This window comes from Zootoca vivipara, chromosome 15 (assembly GCF_963506605.1).
Source record: "Zootoca vivipara chromosome 15, rZooViv1.1, whole genome shotgun sequence".
NCBI lineage: Eukaryota > Metazoa > Chordata > Lepidosauria > Squamata > Lacertidae > Zootoca > Zootoca vivipara.
This window is the reverse complement of record NC_083290.1, coordinates 39,166,234-39,189,587: the sequence shown is the minus strand read 5'-3', so window position 1 is coordinate 39,189,587 and position 23,354 is coordinate 39,166,234. Positions and strand designations below refer to the sequence as shown.

Genomic DNA, 23,354 nt, shown 5'->3' with positions numbered 1-23,354 from the left:
CGTATATATAAATGTCTATATATATATTTAAATGTTCACACTGCGTGCGCAGATGTGACACCCTTCCTCCGTAACCATTTCCCGCTGTTCTCCTGAATGGAGAAAAATCAGAGAAATCCCCCGGATTTCCTACCTGCCAGGGAGCCTCCATTTTGGGTGCCACTGTGCCCATGTGTGGGCACCGGAAATCGGGCAGAGTGGCACCGGAAGTCGCTTCTACACATGCCCGGTGGCCATCTTGGTGGTGGCCGCATGCGATTAAAATCCGGGGGTTTCCCGCAAAAAATGGGATACTTGGCAGTTATGCCTTTCATACCTAAAATAATGATTAAACACAAAAAAGTGGTGCCCAAATTAGACATCACCAGCAAAAGCTCTGAAGACTCCAGCAGCATCCAATAGAAAGGCAGATCTCCGAGGGCGGGGCCAAATTGTTACATCATCAACCACCATCCAACAACCGCCAAAGCAGCCATTCCACACCCAAAGGCCAAGGACAGATCCCGACACCGCCACACCTACCCCAGGATCCAGGCCCTACCCCGACGTCCCCACCACCCCCACCAAAGCCACAACGGCCATTCCACCTCCAAAGCCCTAGGACGTAAACCACCAAGACGGCCATTACCAGACAAAGGCAAACGCAGAGCCAAACGCAGAGCCACAGCCACAGGACACCATAGCCCACAGCCACAGGCCGCAACCCACAAACAACCCCTCCCCCACAAACGCTCACATAACAAGCAACGCAACTAGCCCAAACACTCATCCGCAAAAACCCACAGAGTCAGGCCAGGGCCAAGGAATGGAGATACAGGGCGGAGGCCTCAGCTCGCATTTAAATACCAGCCCAAGCCAAGGCCAACAGACTAGGCCTCAGCTCTACTTTATAGCCTACAGACTAGGCCTCAGCTCAACTTTACAGAATACCCCGAGTGGAGCCCTGGGTGGAGGGCAGGGGCGTAGCCAGGATGAAAATCAGGGGGGAGGGGCGGGCCAAGGGGCGGGGGAGGGGCCACAGCGGGGCAAGGAAAGCTTCCTTTTCCCTTGCCAGCTTTCCCTCCTCCCGCCCCGGTGATGGCGGAGGGGGAGGAGGGGATCGGAGCAGCCCGATTTCGGGCTGCTCCGACTCCCTCCTCCCCCTCCGCGATCGGCAGGGGTGAGGGGGAGCCAGGATCAGCCCAAAATCGGGCTGCTCCGACTCCCTCCTCCCCCTCCGCGATCGGCAGGGGTGAGGGGGGGAAGCCAGGATCAGCCCGATTTCGGGCTGCTCCGACTCCCTCCTCCCCCTCCGCGATCGGCAGGGGTGAGGGGGAGCCAGGATCAGCCCGATTTCGGGCTGCTCCGACTCCCTCCTCCCCCTCCGCGATTGGCGGGGGGAGGGGGAGCCAGGATCAGCCCAAAATCGGGCTGCTCCGACTCCCTCCTCCCCCTCCGCGATCGGCAGGGGCGAGGGGGAGCCAGGATCAGCCCAAAATCGGGCTGCTCCGACTCCCTCCTCCCCCTCCGCGATCGGCAGGGGCGAGGGGGAGCCAGGATCAGCCCAAAATCGGGCTGCTCCGACTCCCTCCTCCCCCTCCGCGATCGGCAGGGGCGAGGGGGAGCCAGGATCAGCCCAAAATCGGGCTGCTCCGACTCCCTCCTCCCCCTCCGCGATCGGCAGGGGCGAGGGGGAGCCAGGATCAGCCCAAAATCGGGCTGCTCCGATCCCCTCCTCCCCCTCTGCAATCGCCGGGGCAGGTGGAGGGAAAGCCCCAGAGCCGCGCAAAGCGGTTGCCTGGCTTTCCCTCCGCCCGCTCCACAGCCAGCCAGGGAGAAGGGAGACGGCACCGGGCGGGCAGCCGGGCATGCTGGCCAGCGGCCCTGCTTCTAGGGGGGGCAATTGCCCCCTCCTGCCCCCCTGCCTACGCCCATGGTGGAGGGTGGGGGGAGGAGGGGCCTGAATAGGTCATGGGTTGAGATAGGGTAGAGGGAGTCACAGGGATAACCCGGGGGTGGGGTGGGGGACAAAATACCTCATGGGTTGCTACAGGATGGGAGTAATCACAGGGATGAGACACAACAACGGGGGTGGGGGTGGAAAAACACATAGTCCAGGGGCGGACGGGAGGGGGGGCAGGATACCTCATGGGTCGCAACAGGATGGGAGGAATCACAGGGATGAGACACAACAGGGGGGGACATAGTCCAGGGGGGAACGTACACATCCTCCCCCTTTCCTGGGAAACAAGGAACCTGAGTCAGGCACAGCAACGCGTCATGGATCGTCACAGGGTGGGGGCAGCCACAGGGATAACCCACAGCAATGCGTGGCAGGGCCAGCTAGTTAAATATAAAACGGTTTAAAAATGAAATTTGATTTCTACAAAGGCATACATCCAAAATTATCCAGACTTCATCAGAAAGCTCTGTGCTTTCCTGGAGTCCGTGCTGACTCAGAACAAGTTCTTGGAAAGCTGTATTTTCAGAATCTCTGCAGGTGTTGCTACTACCGGTATGGTACTTGCAAGAAAATGAAACCTTCCCTTAAAGCTTTAGAATGTATAGCATATATAAACACAACAAACCTTGGGGAGCTGTTTAGATCTTCAGAAATTAGAGATTACACACAGACCAATTTTGAGTATCTTAACCAGGTAGTCAAGGTGTAGGGAATCTTTTGCCCTCCAGATGTTGAATGACAGCTCTGATCATGCCTGGCCATTGGCCAAACTTGCTAGGACTCATGGAAGTTGTAGTTAAGTACCGTAACGTCTGGAGGGCCAAAGATTCCCCACACCTGATCTAGTCCATATACTCATTAAGGCCAGTTGGTGATTTGTAAATCCAAAATAAGCCCCTCTGAAACAATGTAGTGGGAATCCTTTGAGTGCCATCATTTCCAACAGCTTTAATGGTAGAACCTCAGTTTGTGAATATGCAACTTAATCCCACCTGCAAAATACGAAGCCTGAGTGAGTTTGTGGGGGGGAAGTAGGCGACCACTAGCAATGATGACAACTGTAGTCTGTGAAATCTTCTGCCATCATACAATATATGTTAGTCTTTGCTGCAAGAGACTAGCATGCCTATCCTGGAAAGAGTTATGATGCTAAGAGTGCTAATAATAATGCCAACACAACACAACTTTATTTGCCATCAGTATATGCAGTAATGTTGAGCTAAACCATTTACATAAATAAATGAAGACAAGCTCTCACACATACGTGCATATATAAAACCCATAAGCTAAACCACATCAACAGAGACAATACATGCCCTGTTTGAATGCACTTTTCAATGGTTTGTGTACAGTCCAGAAGACCTTGTTGAGCAGTACAGTGGAACCTCGGTTTATGAACACCTCGGTTTATGAATTTTCGGTTTATGAACGCCGCGGACCCATCTGGAATGGATTAATTCATTTTCCATTACTTTCAATGGGAAAGTTCGCTTCAGTTTATGAACGCTTCAGTTTAAGCTGTCTGGAACAGATTAATCCACTTTCCATTACTTTCAATCGGAAAGTTCGCTTCAGTTTATGAACGCTTCAGTTTATGAACAGACTTCCGGAACCAATTGTGTTCATAAACCGAGGTACCACTGTAAATATTGTCACACAATTAAAGGAATAAATTTTACAGATTAAACAAAGGGCTAAGATTGCAAGGCTTCAAATCTAGGCCCTCTTGGGCACAAGCCTAATTGAGGAGCAGGGGGTCTGTGTGTCTCCAGATGTTGCTGAGCTGCAGCTCCCACCATTTCCAATTCACTGACAGTGCTGGCTGGCGTTGATAAAAGGAGCCCAGCAACAGACACCTGTGATTGCAGTTTTAAACTGATCCTATCTTTGTTGCAGTGCACCCGCCTAGCGTGCAGACCTCGGAGAGGTGCAGTACTGTACTGACATTTGAGGGCCAGCTTTATACGAATTAGTTTTTGTTACAACTTTCTGATAATATTTTCATTTCTCCTACAAGACATGTTTTTGAAAACTGAGGTTACCAATATGAGGGGGGAAGGGGGTGCGAGCAGTTAGTCTTGCCTTGGGCGCAAAACAGCCTGGCACCGGCTCTGTGTGCACTGTATATGCACACGTGCTTGCTCAAAAGGAAGCCGCCGCTGGGTTTAGCTAGACCACGATGGGAGAACCGGCGACCCTCTCCGTATACAGTACTGTATATGCGTGTGCGTCAGGGGAGGCCTCCTTCTGAGTAAGCACGCATAGACTCGGGGCTGCCGCTTCGCGCTCAGCGGGCCCTATTTCGGGAGGAGCAAATAAGCCATTGCAAGGGTTGCCAGCGACCCACTTCCTCTCTTCTCGCTCGCTTCGGCTGCGTGCGCGCAGCTTCCCGCAGGCGGAGGTTCCGCAGCTCCGACTGCGCTCCAGCGGGGCCTTTCGGCCGCCGCGCGTCCCGCTTACTTAAGCCTGGGCCCGGCCTCGGCCAAGCCCCCTCCCTCCAGCATGCAGCCGCCCTCCAGCGAGAGCCGCCTCCTCCTCTCTCCCCGCCCCGCCGGAGCAGGCGCTTCCGGCCCGGGCGGGGACAGGGCGCGGGGAGGTTCCGCTTCTCCCAGGGCAGATGCTGCGGGCGGCGGCGGCGGCGGAGCATCCGCGGCGTCTGCGGGGAAGATGAACTACATGCCGGGCACCGCCAGCCTCATCCAGGACATCGACAGTGAGTACAGCGGCGCGACGGAGACGCCTGGGCGCCTTTCCTCCACCCGAGCCCGGCGCTCGGCGGCTCCTCCTCGGGAAGCCGTGCCAAGCGCCGCCCTTTCCTTCCCGACGCCGCCTCCTCTTCCCTCCTGGCTTTTCGCTTTCGTTATGCCCCCATTTCCCTTTCCCTTCTGCGACCCCTTTTTCCTTTCCCAAGGCTCCCCCCCCCCCGGCTGCTTGGAAACAACAGAGGCTGCCTAATACATCTTTGCGCGCACGCTGCACCTTCGGAGCACATCCCTCCAGCTCCTAATGCCTCGAAGAATTCTGGGTACTGTAGTTCTCTAAGGGTCGCTGGGCGCTGTAATTAGGTGAGAGGGGCAAACTACAGCGCCCAGGATTCTTTGAGGGAAAGAATGTGATTCAGAGGTATAAGGCAGTAAGCCTTATCAGACTGGGTATCCTTTAACTGCAAACGCGTGTTTGGGGTCCAGTTTCAAGCCCCATGGGTGTTTGGCATTTGTCTGTCTCAGCAGACAATGGAGGAGTGTGCCTCTGGGGGTGAAGTCAAACCATTGGAGAGTTACAGCGCCTGCTGTGGCTGCAAAGATGTTTTGTTGCAGGTGGGGCAGATGAAGGCACCCCATTTAGCTGCTGCAGGGGGACCACGGCGCTTCTCTCTGCACTCCTCCCAGCAGTCATTCCTCCTCTGGTCAGGTGGTACCTCGGATCAGTCCGTGACTCACCAAGCCAAAGACCGGTGGTATAGTACACATGCAACCCCCCCAACTACGTTGGGTTAGTGTTGGCCACACTGGCTGGCAGCCGCTCTCAGGCTTCCAGGCTGGGAACATTCAAAGCCCTATGTAGAGATGCTGGGAGGATTCCTTTGGATCAGCCCATTCCCCCAAACATAGGAAGCTGCCTTATAGTCAGAGCAGAGTTTCTGTCAACTGATCCACAACTCCCCCCCCCCATTATGCACCATTCTGCAAGGATGGGGAGGCTGTGGCCCTCCAGAAGTTGCTAGACTCCCAATTCCTATCGGCTGCACCCAGCATGGCCAATGGACAGGGACAATGGGAGCTGCAGTCCGACCACATCTGGAGGGCCACAGCTTCCACCACCCTGCCCTTTTGGATCACACTTCCAGCCCAGCACCTGGTTTTCCCCATAGCCAACTGGAGATCTTTAGGAAGGCCAAAGCAGGGCATACGGCTCTCCCACCTATGTTCCCCAACAACTGGCATTTCAGCATTTTCCGTGGGGAAAACTTCAGTAATCTAATAAGCAAACCTTTAGTTGGCGGAGTGGTAACACTGGCCGCCACTAACCTGCTTCTACTGCAGAGCTGAACTTGTGGGTGGTTCTTCTCGCAGCATATAGTCAAACTATGGAACTTGCTCCCCCAGGAGGCAGTGATGTCCACCAAGTAGGATGGCTTTAAAAGAGGGTTAGACAGATTCTTGGAGGTGAGGGCTACCAGTGGCTACTAGCCAGGATGGCTATGCTCTGCCTCCATAGTTGGAGATATTAATGCTTCCGATTACCAATTGCTGGAAGCCATGGGAGGGGAGGGAGCTCATGTTCTGCTCCCTGGTTTTCCACAGGCATCTCATTGGCCACTGTGAGAACAGGATGCTGGACTAGATGGGCCCTTGGCCTGATCCAGCAGCCTCTTACATTCTTATGTTCACTAATGAAGCTTTTCCTTTTTATTTTGCCCCAGAGAAACACTTGGTCCTCCTCCGGGACGGTCGAACGCTGATTGGATATTTACGCAGCATCGATCAGTTTGGTATGCCAATGTAAACTTACCTTTTTGGGTGCTACCCTGTTTCATTCCCCTTTGTATTTGTACTTGGCCATGACCAGGAATCCAGCAACAGAATATGCGTGTGTGTGTGGAGGGAGAACTTTGCATTATGATTTATGTGACTGTATTTATTAATTGCATTTATATGCCACCTTTTGCTTCCAAGGAACTCAAGGTGCCGTGCATGGATCTCCTCCTCACCATTTCACCCTCAAAGCAACCCTGTGAGGTAGGTTAGGATAAGAGATGGTGAGGGGCCCAAGGTCACCCAGTGAACTTCATGGCTGAGTGGGGGACTGCAGCAGTTGCTGCCCCCAAAGGGAGTGGCCATGGAATAGTTGTGAAGACCTGAGATACAAATCAAGAGGTCTCTGATCACACTCTCATCCTTTCCATGAACACATCAGGTTTGACTTAGGAGAACTCCATTCTTTCCTTAGCCCCATTTCCCATTGTCACATAAGGTCAAAGTAATCTCTTAGTGTTAACATTAAGCATAATAAGATGAAGGTGATGGTGATTTATACCCCACCCATCTGGCTGGGTTTCCTCAGCCACTCTGGAGAGCTTACAGCACTTTAAAAATTGTAAAACATTAGACATGAAAACTTTTCCAATACAGGGTTGCCTTCAGATGTCTTCTAAAAGTCAGATAGTTGTTTATTTCCTTGACATCTGATGGGAGGGCATTCCACAGGGAGGGCACCACTACCAAGAAGGCCCTCTGCCTAGCCTAGTTCACACATAGCAGTAAATTTCTGCTTATTAAACTGCAGTTTATTAAACCACAGCTTTGCGTTCTAGGCATGAACCTAGCTTAATTGGGGTTTGTTTACTGCCAACAATATGAAGCTGTGGTTTTCTTGACTGTTGCACCCCAAACATTCACCAAACTACCAAGGCATGGGATAAGAGCAGCTGGAAAACAAACTAAACTTTAGCAAAATGGGGTGGGGTTTGTTTGATCTTTTGTAGGGCAGCTCATGGTTTGTTAGAAAGTATTGGAGGGTTTTGACCAGGTGGCAGATGTGGTGATGGCTGCTTTCACTCACTTCTCGTGACACATTGCTTCCATCATTTGTGTAAGAAGTTTTGTGGAGTCTCCAGGAAGTGCTAAATAAAGATGGCAGATCGGACTCCGATCTAAGAGCAGGGGGCTGGGGAACTCTTCATTAGGTGGCCACATTCTCTCCTGAGCAACCTTCCAGGGGCCACCTGCTGGTGTGGCCAGAGGGAGAAGTGGGCATAATAGGGGATATGGCTTTGAGCAGTAGGCTAAATTTTAGCCCCACAAGTCAGGTTTCTACACACTTCCTCCCTCCAGGCTCCCACATCTCTCCTGCCATCCAGGCAAAGAAGCATTCTCATGGTTTGAGGACATATTCCAGCCAATAAAAGCACTCAGGGAAGGTGTAGGGTAAGACTGGGGAGGCGTGTGGCCTGGGGAAAACCCAAGGACCAAGTATAAAGGTCTGGAGGGCCACCTTTGGCCCCTGGACCCGAGGTTTCCCACCCCTGTCTTAAAAGCGTGCCCACACACTCAGATCTGCACCTGCACAGTTGAGATGGAGTTGGAGGTCAGACTGAGCAGCTGCTGTTTGTCCTCCCTCAACTAATTATGATCAATATGAAGCCTGGTGCTGCTTGTATGTGTATGCATACTTTTGGGAAAGAAAAAAGCCAGCTTTCTGCTTTCTGAACACCACATGAGGCCTGGGAGAGCATCCCCCCACCCCGATCAGATCAAGGTCAGGGAATCCTTGAACCTCATGTGGAGCCTTCAGCAGATATCAGATCTTTCCAAGGCTGGCTACAAGGTCAAACATGATTTTTTCATGCAAGGTTAAACAGGGTTTTGTTTTCCTATAGCCTGCCCCCCTTCCCAGGAAGTGAGCTTATCTTGTACCAGTGGCAGGGATGCCATCTTAAATTTCCCACAATGCTCTCAGAACAGTGCTGCGTTAAGTGCCCTGGGGCATTATGGGGGATTTAAGATGGCAGCTGCTTCCTGCTGCTTCCAGGAAAGCCTGAAGCCAAGAAAAGCCCACAACAGACATTGGTGTTGGTGGGTCCAGCTGAGGTGTTGAGGCCCTGGCAGCTAGTCAGAGCACAAGGGTTGCGCAAGGAACTAGAGGTGCCCAAAGTACCTCTAAAGCTTAGCAGGATGTTTGGGGGTTAGCTAGAATTCCGTGGTGGGGAGTCTGCTTGCATGAAGAATGTCCCAGGTTGAACCTCTGCTAGTTAGAGGGATCAAGCATTATGGAAGATGGCTGTGTGAAATCCTGGAGAGCTGGTTGCAGTCAGAAATGAGGCAGTCCTGTAGTCTGACTTGTTGCAGGGCAGCTCCCTCCTTGCATTTATTTTATTAGGTTTTCATTGCACTTACTGTTTTATCCCAACCTTTTCCCCAAGACATATGCGGTTAACCCCTCATTTAATCCCTGCAACAACCCTGTGAGGTAGTTCAGGCTGAGAGGCTCTGGCTGGCCGCAGGTGACCCAGTGAGCCCCATGGCTGCTGGGCAGGATTTGAATCCTGGTCTCCCAGCTCCTAGTCTGACACTTGAGTCACTATACCACACTGGACCCTGGGGACAAAAGTGCTGCAGCTATGGAGATCTCTATCAGCCTGCACCACTAGAGGGAGCCTTATGCTTAAAAAAGAGCCTTTGACTCAAGAAAAAAAAACCCAGGAGTCTCATTTTTAGATGAAATCCTTGTACAAGGCAGCCCTAAAATATCTGGGTAGGCCTTTTAAGAAGTGGGACCATGGAGAGAGTTGGGCCGCATCCAACTGAGTTTTGCTCAGAGTGGCTCCATTGAAGCTAACGGATCAAATCATTGGGTCTACTCTGAGCAGGACTGGCATTGTGCCCTTCTAAAAGCTTGACACAGTGCAGTTAAGATGCAATCCTCCTCTAGCTCTCTTCAGAAACTCCGCTGCAGCCCTTCCTTCCCTGTAAGGATGAAAGTTGGATTTTGAGAGTCAGCAGAATGGATGTTGGGTTCAGGGCTTTAAATCCCTGCTCTGCCACAAAGGCGACTGGTTGTCCTTGAGCAAGTCCGGCTCCATCTTCCTAAACTAACCCAGCCCTCATGGCGGTAAAATAATATTTTGCCCGCTTCCTTTCTCTGAAGGAAAGGTGAGGTAATAAGAGCCTTGCTGGATCAGCCATAGGTGAACTTCATCCAGAATCCTGTTCCTATGATCGCCAGTCTGATGCTTCCACGAAGCCCAGAAGCTCGGCTTGAAGGCAATAGCTCTTTCTCACGGAGTGCCTCCGGTTATTGGTGTTTAGAGTCATATTACCACCACATTCACAGCATACATTTATAAAGCCCTATGATACCGCTTTAAAGTCATAGCCTCCCCCAAAGAATTCTGGGAACTGTAGTTTGCTAACAGTACATAGAGATGTTCCCGTCACGTGGCAACGATTCTAGGGGTTTTGCAGTTGATCCCTCTTTCCAAGGAACTGGTAATTGTAGTTCTGTGAGGAGTGAATAGGGGTCTCCTAACAACTCGCAGGACCCTTTCTGTATTGGGTCCCCATCTTCTTTCCTCTGGGCCAGATAATTAGATCTCTTGCTAAGAACACAGTTGAATTCCTACTGAACAAGAGCCATTAGGTTCATGAAGAAATCATTACGATTACTCCTTGTTGATGGTTTTTTAGACCCTCTTTTCCACCATTATCCAGTGCTGCTCAGTTCAAAATACAAACTTTCGACCAGCACTGCAATTTAGAAATTGGGTTTTTTGAATGAACAAAGTTTGAACAGAATGTGCCTAGCTTTTAGTTAACGGAAACTAATTTACATGGAAATTCCTAATAGGATGAATCCTCCATACTCTTCTCAGTTACTTATAAACTAGGAACTACTTAGATCAGCTATAGGAAGGGTGGGATACAAATTGAAAAATATATAAAAATAGACTTGCAGTACACCCATAATTTTTGAATTATTGTATGATGATGCTAAGGGGTTTCTAAGGACAATTTATTACTGCATATGCTTTAGCAACTAGCTTTCTTGAATTGCCTCTGTTGGTGTTTAATAGGAGACGAAATGAGAGCAGGGCATTGGCAGCACTGGTGTAAAAAGTAAGGAGCTTCAAATGTGAAATGCCCCCTTTTGATTGGATTTGATTGATGATATTAACAGTGAAGATATAATAGAATCCCTCAGTACTAAATTGGAAGGGTTTAGTCTTAGTGTGTTGTCTTAATACTGGTTTCATGCAGCCTTGCTCATCATGCTATAAAATCAGATTAACCATGGGCAAATGTAATAGAACTAATAAGAGACATCATGTGTCATATTGTGCCAGTGAATCCTTTGGTTGTCTTGTTGGGTTATGTGGAACAACACATAGCTAAGGAATTCAAAGAACGGGTTTTGCATATAAGAACATGGGGGTGGCGTCATGACTTCAATAAAGCCATTGGAAGTCCCTGCAAAAGTAGACTATGGTGGACTTCACAAAACCAGCCAACTTGATTTTGATCAGAAATGTAGGGCGAATGAGGGGTGTTGTGGCGATCAATAGAGTTTTGGCAGGAAAAATCTCGAGGTTTGTGCCATCTTTATATTTATCATTTCACAATACAGGTTCTCTTTCTTTGTTAAAGAAACTTGTATCATTGAACTCATGCAAAGCCATAATAGATACCAGCTTTGGTAAGGTCTCTACTGCATCATGGTCATCATTTGCTCCTTTGGGGGTATTAGAATTTGCATACGGCTGTTTTCTGTCTACACTATGAAGAGCGCAACTGGGATTATGACATCTGGTTTAAAAACTTCCAGATCCAAAGGTTTGGTCCATTTTTCTTAATATCTACACCAGGCACCCCCAACCTGCGGCCCTCCAGATGTTTTTGCCTACAACTCCCATGATCCCTAGCTAACAGGACCAGTGGTCAGGGGTGATGGGAATTGTAGTCCAAAACATCTGGAGGGCCGAAGTTTGGGGATGCCTGATCTACACCATTGGTTTTCAACTAGTGGGTCCAGAGAACTCAGTACTGTGTCTCAGGTTGACCTAAGGTGGGCCATAACAGCAGCATTATCACCGCACAAATATATGGCAAAAGAAGTAAGAAATGAAGCTACTACTCACTGTCAGCAGCTCTCCAGAACTTTTTCAGCAAGTCTTTCCCAGCTCTGCCTGGGACCTATACCAGGAATATTGAACCTGGGACCTCTGTAGGTATCCCTGTATTTGGCCACCGAGCTACAGACCTTCCATGTGAAGGAGCTCCAGTTGAAATGGACCGCCTCATGATGTCCAGTCCTCCTCCTCCTCCTCCTCTTCCTCCTCCTCCTGGAACGAGGGCTTAATGCTTTCCCATTCTGTCCTGAAAGTGTTTAATTTTGAAGAAGGGCTGTAGCTCAGTGGCTCAGTGTGTACTTTGAACATAAAAGCTTCCAGATTCAATAATTGGCATCTCCAGGAAGAGTTGGGAAATAATCCTTAGACACTGGAGAGCTATGGCTTCCTGAAGATGAGCTGTCAGATCCAATGCAGCATCTAGTTTTTCAGAAAAGTTTTGAAATCTATGGGCCACTGTGTGCCAGATGAAGCTTTGTCCAAGGCACAGACACGAGCACAAGCTTCCTCTGTCCTTGCCTTACCTAATTTCTCTGCTGCTGGCTATTGCTCCGTGCCCCTTCTTTACTTGAAGACCTGCCACATTGCCAGAAAATACAAATATGCAAAAATCAAAATATTACAATACAGATATATGATAATTTGCCTAGGAAATTCTGTATAAAAATTTGCCTTTTCTAAGGGGAGAGTGCGGGGTTTGTTTTGTTTTGTTCCTGGGACAAAATACATGCCAGAATGTTTTACCTGTTAAAACCAAAGATTGCATTCAGCTAAGGCAGGGGCCAGCAAACTTTTTCAGCAGGGGGGAGGTCCACTGTCCCTCAGACCTTGTGGGGGGCCAGACTACATGTTTTTTTTGGGGGGGGAATGAATTCCCATGCCCCACAAATAACCCAGAGATACATTTTAAATAAAAGGACACATTCTACTCATGTAAAAACACACTGATTCCCAGACTGTCAATGAGCTGGATTTACAGGTGACACTCAGATAATTAGAATATCGTCAAAAAGTGCATTTATTTCAGTAACGAAACTTAAAAGGTGAAACCAATATATGAGATAGATGCATGACATGAAAATCAAGATATGTCAAGCCTTTATTTGTTGCAATTGTAATATATACTCGAGTATAAGCCTACTTTTTCAGCACCAAAAATGTGCTGAAAAAGCTGCCCTTGGTTATACTCGAGTGAGGCGGGCAGTGGTGGAGAAAGGCACAGGACCGGGGGTTCGGAGGAGTGCTGCGCTGCGACTCTCCGAACCCCCGTCCTATGCCTGCTCTATGCGAGGAAGCGGGGAGGGAGAAACGGCGAGGAATGGATCCTTCCTCACCGCTTCTCCCCCCACCCCGCCGCTGACAGCTGGGAAAGGCATAGGACGGTATTTATTTTTATTTTTGAAATTTAACAGTAGCTGCTACATTTCCCACCCTCGGCATATAATTGAGTCAACAAGTTTTCCCAGTTTTTTGAGGTAAAATTAGGTGCCTCGGCTTATATTCGGGTCGGCTTATACTTGAGTATATACGGTATTTGTCATTAGGCGGGTCAATTATAAATGGAATGTAATTAATGAAATGTAATAGCGTTGTTTATTTTTGTATTTTTGTAGCTATTTGTTTTATTACTGTGGAATTTCCAAAAGAAAGCCTTTGTAAAAATAAAAATAAAAAAGTTGCACTAGTGAAATAAATGCACTTTTCGACGATATTCTAATTTTTCCGAATTTCACCTTTAGAAGGCGATTGGGCCGGATCCGGCCCCTGGGCCATACCTTGCTTACCCATGAGCTAAGGCCTACTCTAGAGTACACCAGTTGAAATTAATGAACTTCAGTTAGTCATATCCATTAACTCCACTGGGTCTCCTCTGAGTAGGACTAGCATTGAATAGCGCACAAAAAACATTCAGCAGGCTCTTCTTTTATTGCTGTGAAAAGAAAGAAATTCAGGAGCTGGACTACTAATTTCTGTCCACAGCAGCAGGGCTGTGACATGGTCCTCGAAATAATCTCAGGCCAGGAACATCTTGAACACTTGAAATCTGAGTCTCTAAACACAGATGAGGGATCTGTGGTGGTCTAGAATACAACTCCCATCATCCCTGAGCACTGTCTTCTTGCTGGTTGTGGCTGATGGGAGTTGTAGTCCAACATCATCTGCAGGACCACAGATTCTCTGTCCCTGATCTAGAGGGTGCCCTAAGCCCTCAGAATGAGTCTCTGCGTGCCTGTAGCCAGGAACCAGCAGTCAACGTTCTTATCTGAATAATCTTCCACTTCACTTTACACGTTGGGAGCTTCTGGCTTTCTTCAAGATGAACTAGTTTGTAATTAAGGCCTCACTTGGCAAATAGTTGGGTTTTTAGTCATATGCAGCGCATAAGAACATTGCTCAGTAATTTTTAAAAGCCCTTGTAAACACTGAAGATAGTGTCAGGATGTACTCTGGCTGGCTAAAACCTCTTGAAAGCTGCCTAACACGTCCTCGTGATTTTTTGGTTCTTTAAAAAAAAATACTGTTGCCAGTTGTGACGTTAGAACTACAGGACTGAAATAGTTCTCTTCTCTGCACACTCCCCTCTCCCATCCCCAATCATTAAAAAAGCAACCACCATCTAGGCCATTGCTCTAGAACAGGCATGTCCAACAGGTAGATAGTGATCTACCAGTAGATCACTGGACATTGGTAGATCACTGGCTCCCCCCAAAGAAGCTCAACAACTTTGACTGCCCTAAAAAATGCGCAACATTTTAGCCCTTCCCCCCCCCCAAACAGGGCTTTCCTCCCACCTCAGAAAAGCTCAACAACTCTGACCTGAACCCCTTAAAAATGGGCCTTCCTACTTCCTAAAAAAAATCTCAACAACTTTGACCTGAACCCCTAAAAAACGGGGCTTTCCTCCTCCCTGAAAAAAAGCTTAACAACTTTGACCTGGAAACCCCCCCCCCCAAAAAGGGGGTAGATCACTGCCAGTTTTTAACTCTGTGAGTAGATCGCAGTCTCTTCGGAGTTGGCCACCCCTGCTCTAGAACAGGCATCCCCAAACTTCGGCCCTCCAGATGTTTTGGACTACAATTCCCATCACCCCTGACCATTGGTCCTGTTAGCTAGGGATCATGGGAGTTGTAGGCCAAAACATCTGGAGGGCCGCAGTTTGGGGGTGCCTGCTCTAGAATAAGCAGTATGAAATGGCTTCTTGTGGCATCTTCCTGGTTCTGTGTTGTTCGTCACCATAGAATAGAATGTTTGATAAGATGTGCTTCCCTCCCTTGGCTTCTCTTAAAGCCTTCTCAAGAAAATTGTGGCTGGCTGCTGGCTTACTTGCATTTTTCCCTTGGAAGAGCTGGACATTGTTATTCTGTTATCGTGCATTTTTAGTCCTCTTGCTCTTATGACTGTTTTTAATTTTTAATTATTATTTAGCTTGATTTTTGTATTTGCAAGCTGTTCGACAGTGGAGCTTGCTGCCAAGGAGTGTGGTGGAGTCTCCTTCTTTGGAGGTCTTTAAGAGAGTGAAGTCAAATGGGCCTTAGAAAGCACTGCTAATAACAAAGCCAGTGGAAGTGATGATATTCCAGCTGAACTATTTAAAATTTTAAAAGATGATGCTGTTAAGGTGCTACACCCAATATGCCAGCAAGTTTGGAAAACTCAGCAATGGCCAGAGGATTGGAGAAGATCAGTCTACATCCCAATTCCAAAGAAGGGCAGTGCCAAAGAATGCTCCAACTACCGCACAATTGCGCTCATTTCACACGCTAGCAAGGTTATGCTTAAAATTATACAAGGCAGGCTTAGGCAGTATGTGGACCGAGAACTCCCAGAAGTGCAAGCTGGATTTCGAAAGGGCAGAGGAACCAGAGACCAAATAGCAAACATGCGCTGGATTATGGAGAAAGCTAGAGAGTTCCAGAAAAACGTCTACTTCTGCTTCATTGACTATGCAAAAGCCTTTGACTGTGTCGACCACAGCAAACTATGGCAAGTTCTTAAAGAAATGGGAGTGCCTGATCACCTCATCTGTCTCCTGAGAAATCTCTATGTGGGACAAGAAGCTACAGTTAGAACTGGATATGGAACAACTGATTGGTTCAAAATTGGGAAAGGAGTACGACAAGGTTGTATATTGTCTCCCTGCTTATTTAACTTATATGCAGAATTCATCATGCGAAAGGCTGGACTAGATGAATCCCAAGCAGGAATTAAGATTGCCGGAAGAAATATCAACAACCTCAGATATGCAGATGACACAACCTTGATGGCAGAAAGTGAGGAGGAATTAAAGAACCTTTTAATGAGGGTGAAAGAGGAGAGCGCAAAATATGGTCTGAAGCTCAACATCAAAAAAACCAAGATCATGGCCACTGGTCCCATCACCTCCTGGCAAATAGAAGGGGAAGAAATGGAGGCAGTGAGAGATTTTACTTTCTTGGGCTCCTTGATCACTGCAGATGGTGACAGCAGTCACGAAATTAAAAGACGCATGCTTCTTGGGAGAAAAGCAATGACAAACCTAGACAGCATCTTAAAAAGCAGAGACATCACCTTGCCGACAAAGGTCCGTATAGTTAAAGCTATGGTTTTCCCAGTAGTGATGTATGGAAGTGAGAGCTGGACCATAAAGAAGGCTGATCGCCGAAGAATTGATGCTTTTGAATTATGGTGCTGGAGGAGACTCTTGAGAGTCCCATGGACTGCTAGAAGATCAAACCTATCAATTCTTAAGGAAATCAGCCCTGAGTGCTCCCTGGAAGGACAGATCGTGAAGCTGAGGCTCCAATACTTTGGCCACCTCATGAGAAGAGAAGAATCCTTGGAAAAGACCCTGATGTTGGGAAAGATTGAGGGCACTAGGAGAAGGGGACGACAGAGGACAAGATGGTTGGACAGTGTTCTCGAAGCTACGAACATGAGTTTGACCAAACTACGGGAGGCAGTGCAAGACAGGAGTGCCTGGCGTGCTATGGTCCATGGGGTCACGAAGAGTCGGACACGACTAAACGACTAAACAACAAACAACAAGCAGAGGCTTGACTGTCAGGAATGCTTTGATGGTGTTTCCTGCTTGGCAGGGGGTTGGACTGGATGGCCCTTGTGGTCTCTTCCAACTCTATGCTCACAAATATTACTGGCCTGCTAAGAGGCTAGCATCCTACAAATCCCTTCTTCCTTTGTATGGTAAAGGTAAAAGGAAAGGACCCCTGGGCACTTCAGTCCAGTCAGACGACTATGGGGTTGTGGCACTCATCTCACTTCAGGCCAAGGGAGCTGGCATTTATCTGCACACAGCTTTCTGGGTCATGTGGCTAGCACGACTCAACCGCTTCTGGCGCAATGGAACACCATGACGGAAACCAGAGCGCACAGAAATGCCATTTACCTTCCCGCTGCCGCAGTACCTATTTATCTACTTGCACCGGTGTGCTTTCGAACTGCTAGGTTGGCAGGAGCTGGGACAGAGCAACGGGAGCTCACTCCGTCGTGGGGATTCAAACCACTGACCTTCCGATCGGCAAGCCCAAGAGGCTCAGTGGTTTAGACCACAGCGCCACCCACTCCCGCCACCATGTTGGAAGCTGCCTTATACAGTTAGGTCCCTCTACCTTGGCATTGTCTATGCTTAGTGGCAGTCTGGGAATTGAGACAGGGGTGCTAGAAGCCTGGATTAGCGGGCTATCATGGGCTAGGCTTTATTTGGGTTGCTTTGTGGTGTTACCCCCTCGCTTAATTTCCTTCCCCTTCTGCAGCTTATCTGCATCTGTTTTTGGTTGGGGCAAGGACCTGCCGTGCCTGTTCTTCGCAAAGTGCCACGTACATAGGTGAAACCAACATCACTTCAGTATGTTCACTTCCCAACACACATGTAGTGACAGTAAAATTCAAACCCCATATATCTTCCACCCCAGTTTTGAAGCTGCCCAAAGCAAGATGGCCTTTACTTATGGTTGTCCTGTAAATTGTCTGGTAACCTTGGAAGGAAAACAGGCATCTCCTTCAGGTCACCAGGCCTGAGAGCTTTTGGGGAACCATATGGGGGTTCCTTCATGCGGTTGATGTTAACTTCACAAATGACTGAGATTGATGGGTGTATTAAGAACAGAGAGTGTCGTTGCTCTTCCCATAGGCATCTGGTTAGTCAACATGATCCTGGGTGAGATAGGCCTTTGGTGGGATCTAGGAGGGCTCTATATATTTTATTTGGTTTCTGACTTGCATGGGACTTTGGCATATGAACATGGCATTACTCCTTGATTGTGTGGCCTTTGGCTCATCTTGCCTAGTACTCTATCCTGTGGTCTCTTGCAGGAGCCTTTCCAGTTAGAGCAGGCATGTCAAACCTGCGGCCCTCCAGATGTCTTGGACTACAATTCCCATCTTCCCCAACCACTGGTCCTACTAGCTAGGGATCATGGGAGTTGTAGGCCAAAACATCTGGAGGGCCGCAGGTTTGACATGCCTGAGTTAGAGGGTGTGTGAAGGAGGACAGGGGTGGAACCTGGGACCTTCTGCATGCAAACTACGGCCCTCTCAGAGCACTCACAAGACTGCTGGCAATCGCTGCCAGAACATGAGGGGGTTATGTCTTTTGGTTCTGGTGCCATTCCACGCCAGGGGCATTTTGAGAGAAGATGGTTCTTAGAAGCTTGGATCATATTGGAGGCTGATAGCTGCACATTCGGTTTTCAATGCCTGCATTGCCACACATTTCAGTCTGATTTTCCATCTCCATTCCTCTCTCTCTGTCTCTCCCTGAACCTTGTAGCAAACCTGGTGTTGCACCAGACAGTGGAGCGCATTCATGTGGGCAAAAAGTACGGTGACATCCCTCGGGGCATCTTTGTGGTGAGAGGCGAGAACGTCGTACTTCTGGGAGAAATTGTAAGTAAACCCTGTCGCATAGACTTCCTTTGGGGCTTAATGGGCAGCGGTTTCTTCTGCCGTGCTCAGTTTTGTCAGTGGAGAAAGGCTTGCCCTAAATGTCATTGCTTCTTCTCGTGCAGCCCTGCAGTTAAACACTAGCCTAGCAAGTGATTATGAATAAATTGGGATCCGAACTTGCAAATGATGCTAACCAAATTAATAGAGAACTGGTAATTATATAATTGTTTATACTGTGTTGGTTATGTAAAGTGCTTTATTAATGTCAATCTTATGTTAGTTTGCATCATTTGGAGGTTCAGGTTACAGTTTGTTCTCAATTCCTTCCCTTGGTTTGTTAGAAGTTCCTTCTTTTACGATAAGCACTAGCCTGGTAGCCACAAGGAATTGCATGCAGGCAAGTGAGTAGGCTTGTAGAAGAAGGAGAAAGTCCTTTGTGCTCTGCATAGAAACCAAGCAGTTTCTGCATAGAAGCCCCCTTTTCCGCACCAAAACTGAAATTCAGTTCTCTATCCCTCCTCTGCCATTCACCAGAAAGACCTGTGTGTGTTGGCAGGTTAGTAACTTTAGTAGGCTTACTTGTAAGGCTGTTCTAATACTGAGACTAGGTGATCCCGTGCAAGCAAAAGAGGGCCACTTAAAAGGATGGTAGTTTATGAATGCCTGTGATATATGGGCTTCCAGGACCTTCCAAATGCTGGAGATGAGCATAAGCCACACCTACACAATATTTTAACAGTGTTTTGATGCCATTTTGACAGTTATGGCTTCCCTCAAAAGGGAACTGTAGCCTTTTAAGGGTCCTGAGGATTGTTAGGAAGACCCCTATTCCCCTCGCAGAGCTACAGTTCCCAGAATTCCCTGGTTGATTGTTAAACCATTCTGGAAATGGTAGCTCTGTGAGGGAAATAGGATTCTCCTAACAAAACTCTCCTCTCCTCTCAGCACTTAAGAAACTACAATTCCCAGGCTTCTGTGGGGGAAGGTATGGCTGTTAAAGTGGTATAATGATTTAAATGTATGGTGCAGATATGGCCCAAATAGGGGGATATAGTTCTAGGCTAGCCATCTCTCTGGTAATGTTAGTTTTGTAGATGCATGAAATTATTTTAAAGTGTGGAAATGCATTCCGGTTATGAGTTGCACAAGACACAGGATTGCAACCACCCTGTGAAGTAGGCCTGATTCAAAAGCCTTGTCTGATGGGATACATCACATTCTCAAATCTCAGAGCCCTGATCCCATCTGCAACCGAGGCCATATGCCATAGGCACTTTTCACACAAGTTTTAGATGGTCTTGCATTTTTTTCTGGATGAGGGATAACCAAATCATGTGATCATTGCATCCATTCATTTTGGAAGGCTCTTTTCTGCTTCGCCTTAACCACTGTGATGAATGATATTCCCCCTGTTTAAGGGGGGGGGGGCTTGTAATTGCTTGCTCTTCTGACAGCACAGAGACTTGTCAATTGTAGTTCATCTCAACAGACAAAGGGCAAAGTTTGGAGTGGCAAGGAGCCATGAGGTTCTTACCTTTCTTTACCTCCCCCCTGGGACTTTTGCATTAAGCATAATAGAAGGCCCTATTTTTTGAATTCTTGCACTATTTTTGGTACCTTGAAACAAATCGAGGCCTTTTATTCAAACCATGCAGATTGCTTGCATTCAGTCTCTATCTGCTATGTTATCCTGGTGGAGAGCAGCTTGGTGTTTGGACTCCCTTATAACCCGTCAATTCCATTGCTAAACTGAAAGATTATATCCTGTTTTTTTTTGGGGGGGGGCGGCACACAACTTGATACCTCTTGGGTACATGGCTCCCTCAGACACCCCTTGGGGCCCACAAAGACCCCCCTCCTCCATCTCATTTTTAAGGGGAGTTGGTCTGTTTGGGTTGGTGTGTGTGTGTGTGTGTGTGTGTGTGTGTGTGTGTGTGTGTGTGTGTAAAATTTTCATTTGATTTGGGATGTAGGACAGATTTCTTACCCCATTTATAGGTTGGCCCATGAGACAACTAGCCATTTTCTCTCCGCGCCCCCCCCCCAATATCATGCATTGCTAAACTGTCATCTGTTGTTGTATCTTGGTTGTAGCAGGAGCAACAAAAACACCTTGGACAGCTTACATAGTCATTTATTTATTTATTTAGTGTATAAACCCCCCTCCTCTGCCCAGTGTTTAAAAAGAGCTGTTGCAAACAGCTATTATCCATCATGGCTCAATAAAGCCATCCTCAGAGCGAGTATATCTCTGTGGACCAGATACTGGAGACGTCCCTTGCCTTCATCTTCTGCTTTTGATCACTTGGTTGGCAGGTGGCTGGCAGCTTTGGAGGGCACAGTGTTGGCATCAATGGCCCCTTCCTGTGAGTAATTAGCCAGGCATCTCATTGCAGTTCGACTTTGTCCTTTCCATGGAAATGAAAAATCTTCTCCAGGCATTTTACCATTCTCTATACCAGGGGAAGGGAAGCCTTTTCCAGCCCACAAGCTACATTGCTAGTGGCCAGAGGCAAAAGTGGCCAGAACAAATCATGTACATTTGGCCTTTGTACAGTGGGCAGCCCTTTCTTTCTTCCAGCCAGGCAAGCAAGAGGGATTGTCAGAGTTCAAAGGCACATTCCAGCCAGGGAGAAACACTAAGTCAGGATGTGAAACAAAGCTGATGAGCAGTGTTGCCTGCAGGGAGTTCCTAGGGCTAGGTGTTGAGGTCTCGGGGTCCACATCCAGCCCCTTGGGCCTGAGCTTTGCCGTTCCTGCTGTGTGCAGGATTTTACGCTGCTGAAAGTGGGGTGGAAAAACTTCAACTCTCCTCTCCTTAACGTAAAGAAGGTGGCGTGGATTGACAAATTTGAGTGGCGGTTGACCCTTCCTTTTCTTTTGCAGGACCTGGAGAAGGAAAGTGACACCCCTTTGCAGCAAGTGTCGATTGAGGAGATCCTGGAAGTGCAGCGAATAGAGCAGCAGGCCAAGCAGGAGTCGGAGAAGCTGAAAGTGCAAGCGCTCAAGGAGCGGGGCCTCTCCATTCCACGGGCTGATACACTAGATGAATACTAGGCATTCAGTCCAGACAATCGCAGCTGCCCCAAAGATTGAATTACCATTTAGGCCCCCTCGCAATATGCATTTCACCACCAACACATCCCCCCCCTTTCCCTGCACCCTGAGTGCGAAACACAAATTAATCATGGTTTCTCGTTGTTGCCGAAGACCTGAAAAGATCCCAGTGTTACGTAATCCAATGTGATGGAGCAGCTTCAACAATCCTGGCTAGGGATGAAACATTTTTATATATAGTTTTCTTTCTTTTCTTTTTCCTTTTGTGACTTTGGAGGAGGTGGAATTAAGCCTCCCCTGATATGTAAATAAAAACTGACTCTGCGAACCCGGGTCTTGCTTAGGCTAGAACCCTTTGAGAGTTTTGTGCGTCAACTCCCCGAAGTGCTTTTCTCTAAAAGTGTAAAGCGAATTCAGTGAAGGTACCTTTGCCTCTTAAAAACTGGGCTGGTGGAGATTTTGGTGCCTGAATTGGAGGCAGGTGCATGGAAAATCTGTGCCCTTCCAGAGGTTGGTAACTTGTGTTCAGAAGCTTGGGACTTAGAAATAAGAACCTGGACTCAGGCTATGTTTGTTACATTTATTTTAGAGTCCTTTCCTCTCTCACAGTTCCATATGGTGGAGTTCTCTGTGCATCCTGGGGTGGACAAGTCCAAGCTTAACCCAGAGCATTCTGGGAATCCTGGTCTGGATCAAGCAATGGATCCTCCCATAGACATTGCAATGGCCTATGACTCCTACCATCCCAGACAGTTGAGCCCTGGCTAGGGCTGATGGGAATCGCAGTACGGAAAGACATCTGGAGGACTCGACTATAGGTTCCCCATCCCCGCTTTAAAGATGTCCGTCTTGTCAGTTGGGACTGAGCAGGCTTAATAACAGGCAACTAAGTGAATCTGTAGGGACCCAGGTGGCACTGTGGGTTAAACCACTGAGCCTAGGGCTGCTGATCAGAAGGTCGGCGGTTCGAATCCCTGTGACGGGGTGAGCTCCCGTTGCTCGGTCCCAGCTCCTGCCAACCTAGCAGTTCGAAAGCACGTCAAAATGCAAGTAGATAAATAGGAAGGTACAGCGGGAAGGTAAACGGCGTTTCCATGTGCTGCTCTGGTTTGCCAGAAGTGGCTTTGTCATGCTGGCCATATGACCTGGAAGCTATACGACGGCTCCCTCGGCCAATAATGCGAGATGAGCGCGCAACCCCAGAGTCGGTCACGACTGGACCTAATGGTCAGGGGTCCCTTTACCTTTACCTAAGTGAATCTGTATTAATTCCCAGTGATTGGTATTGGCATTGATCTTTGTGGAGTGTTGGTTGAGATAGATAAATGCCTTCTATTCCTCTATGTGCATCATACAGAGCATATCTACAAGAGCCCTTCTGGGCTGTGTTCTCCAATATGCAATTATAATCATTCAGAGGGGGAAAGTGGGGTCACTCTTCCTGGGCCAGCCTCCCATTGCCCCACTGTGAGCATCTCACATGCTTTAAGGATAAATGTAGCAGCAAGCAACCAAACGCTAAACCACATAGGGTGCCTAATGCTTTACAACAGGCTTCCCGCTTTAGAAGTTGCCTTCAAAACATGTGACAGGCTCACAGGCCAGGTAACAGGAGGGTGTCCCAAGAAGCATGTCCTTGTTCTCTCCCTGTGCACAATTTTTGCTACCTAAGGGGGGATATATTATTATTATTTACCTTTTGTACACTGCTTTTCCATACGAATGTACTCGAAGCAGCTCAAAACGCCAACAAAAATGCAATCTGTACCTCATTGCAATAAGAGTCTAATCATTTGGAAACAAAGCGTTCCATCTAAAAGTGGTTCTAGTACAGATGCAGACTGGAAA

General features: G+C 48.2%; 1 protein-coding gene across 2 annotated transcripts; it reads left to right on the top strand.

Moving 5' to 3' along the window:
• Positions 1 to 4,494: 4,494 nt before the first annotated feature.
• On the top strand, positions 4,495 to 21,834 carry LSM1 (LSM1 homolog, mRNA degradation associated). Of its 2 annotated transcripts, none has more exons than XM_035139971.2 (4): positions 4,495 to 4,655; positions 6,366 to 6,434; positions 18,334 to 18,449; positions 21,336 to 21,834. In XM_035139971.2, exons 1-4 carry the CDS (start codon positions 4,610 to 4,612, stop codon positions 21,504 to 21,506), a joined length of 402 nt encoding a protein of 133 aa, XP_034995862.1. In that variant the 5' UTR covers positions 4,495 to 4,609; the 3' UTR covers positions 21,507 to 21,834. The 2 variants fall into 2 exon arrangements, with proteins under 2 accessions (XP_034995862.1, XP_034995863.1); XM_035139972.2 differs by lacking the exon at positions 4,495 to 4,655 and adding an exon at positions 4,762 to 4,967.
• The last annotated feature ends 1,520 nt before the right edge of the window (positions 21,835 to 23,354 follow it).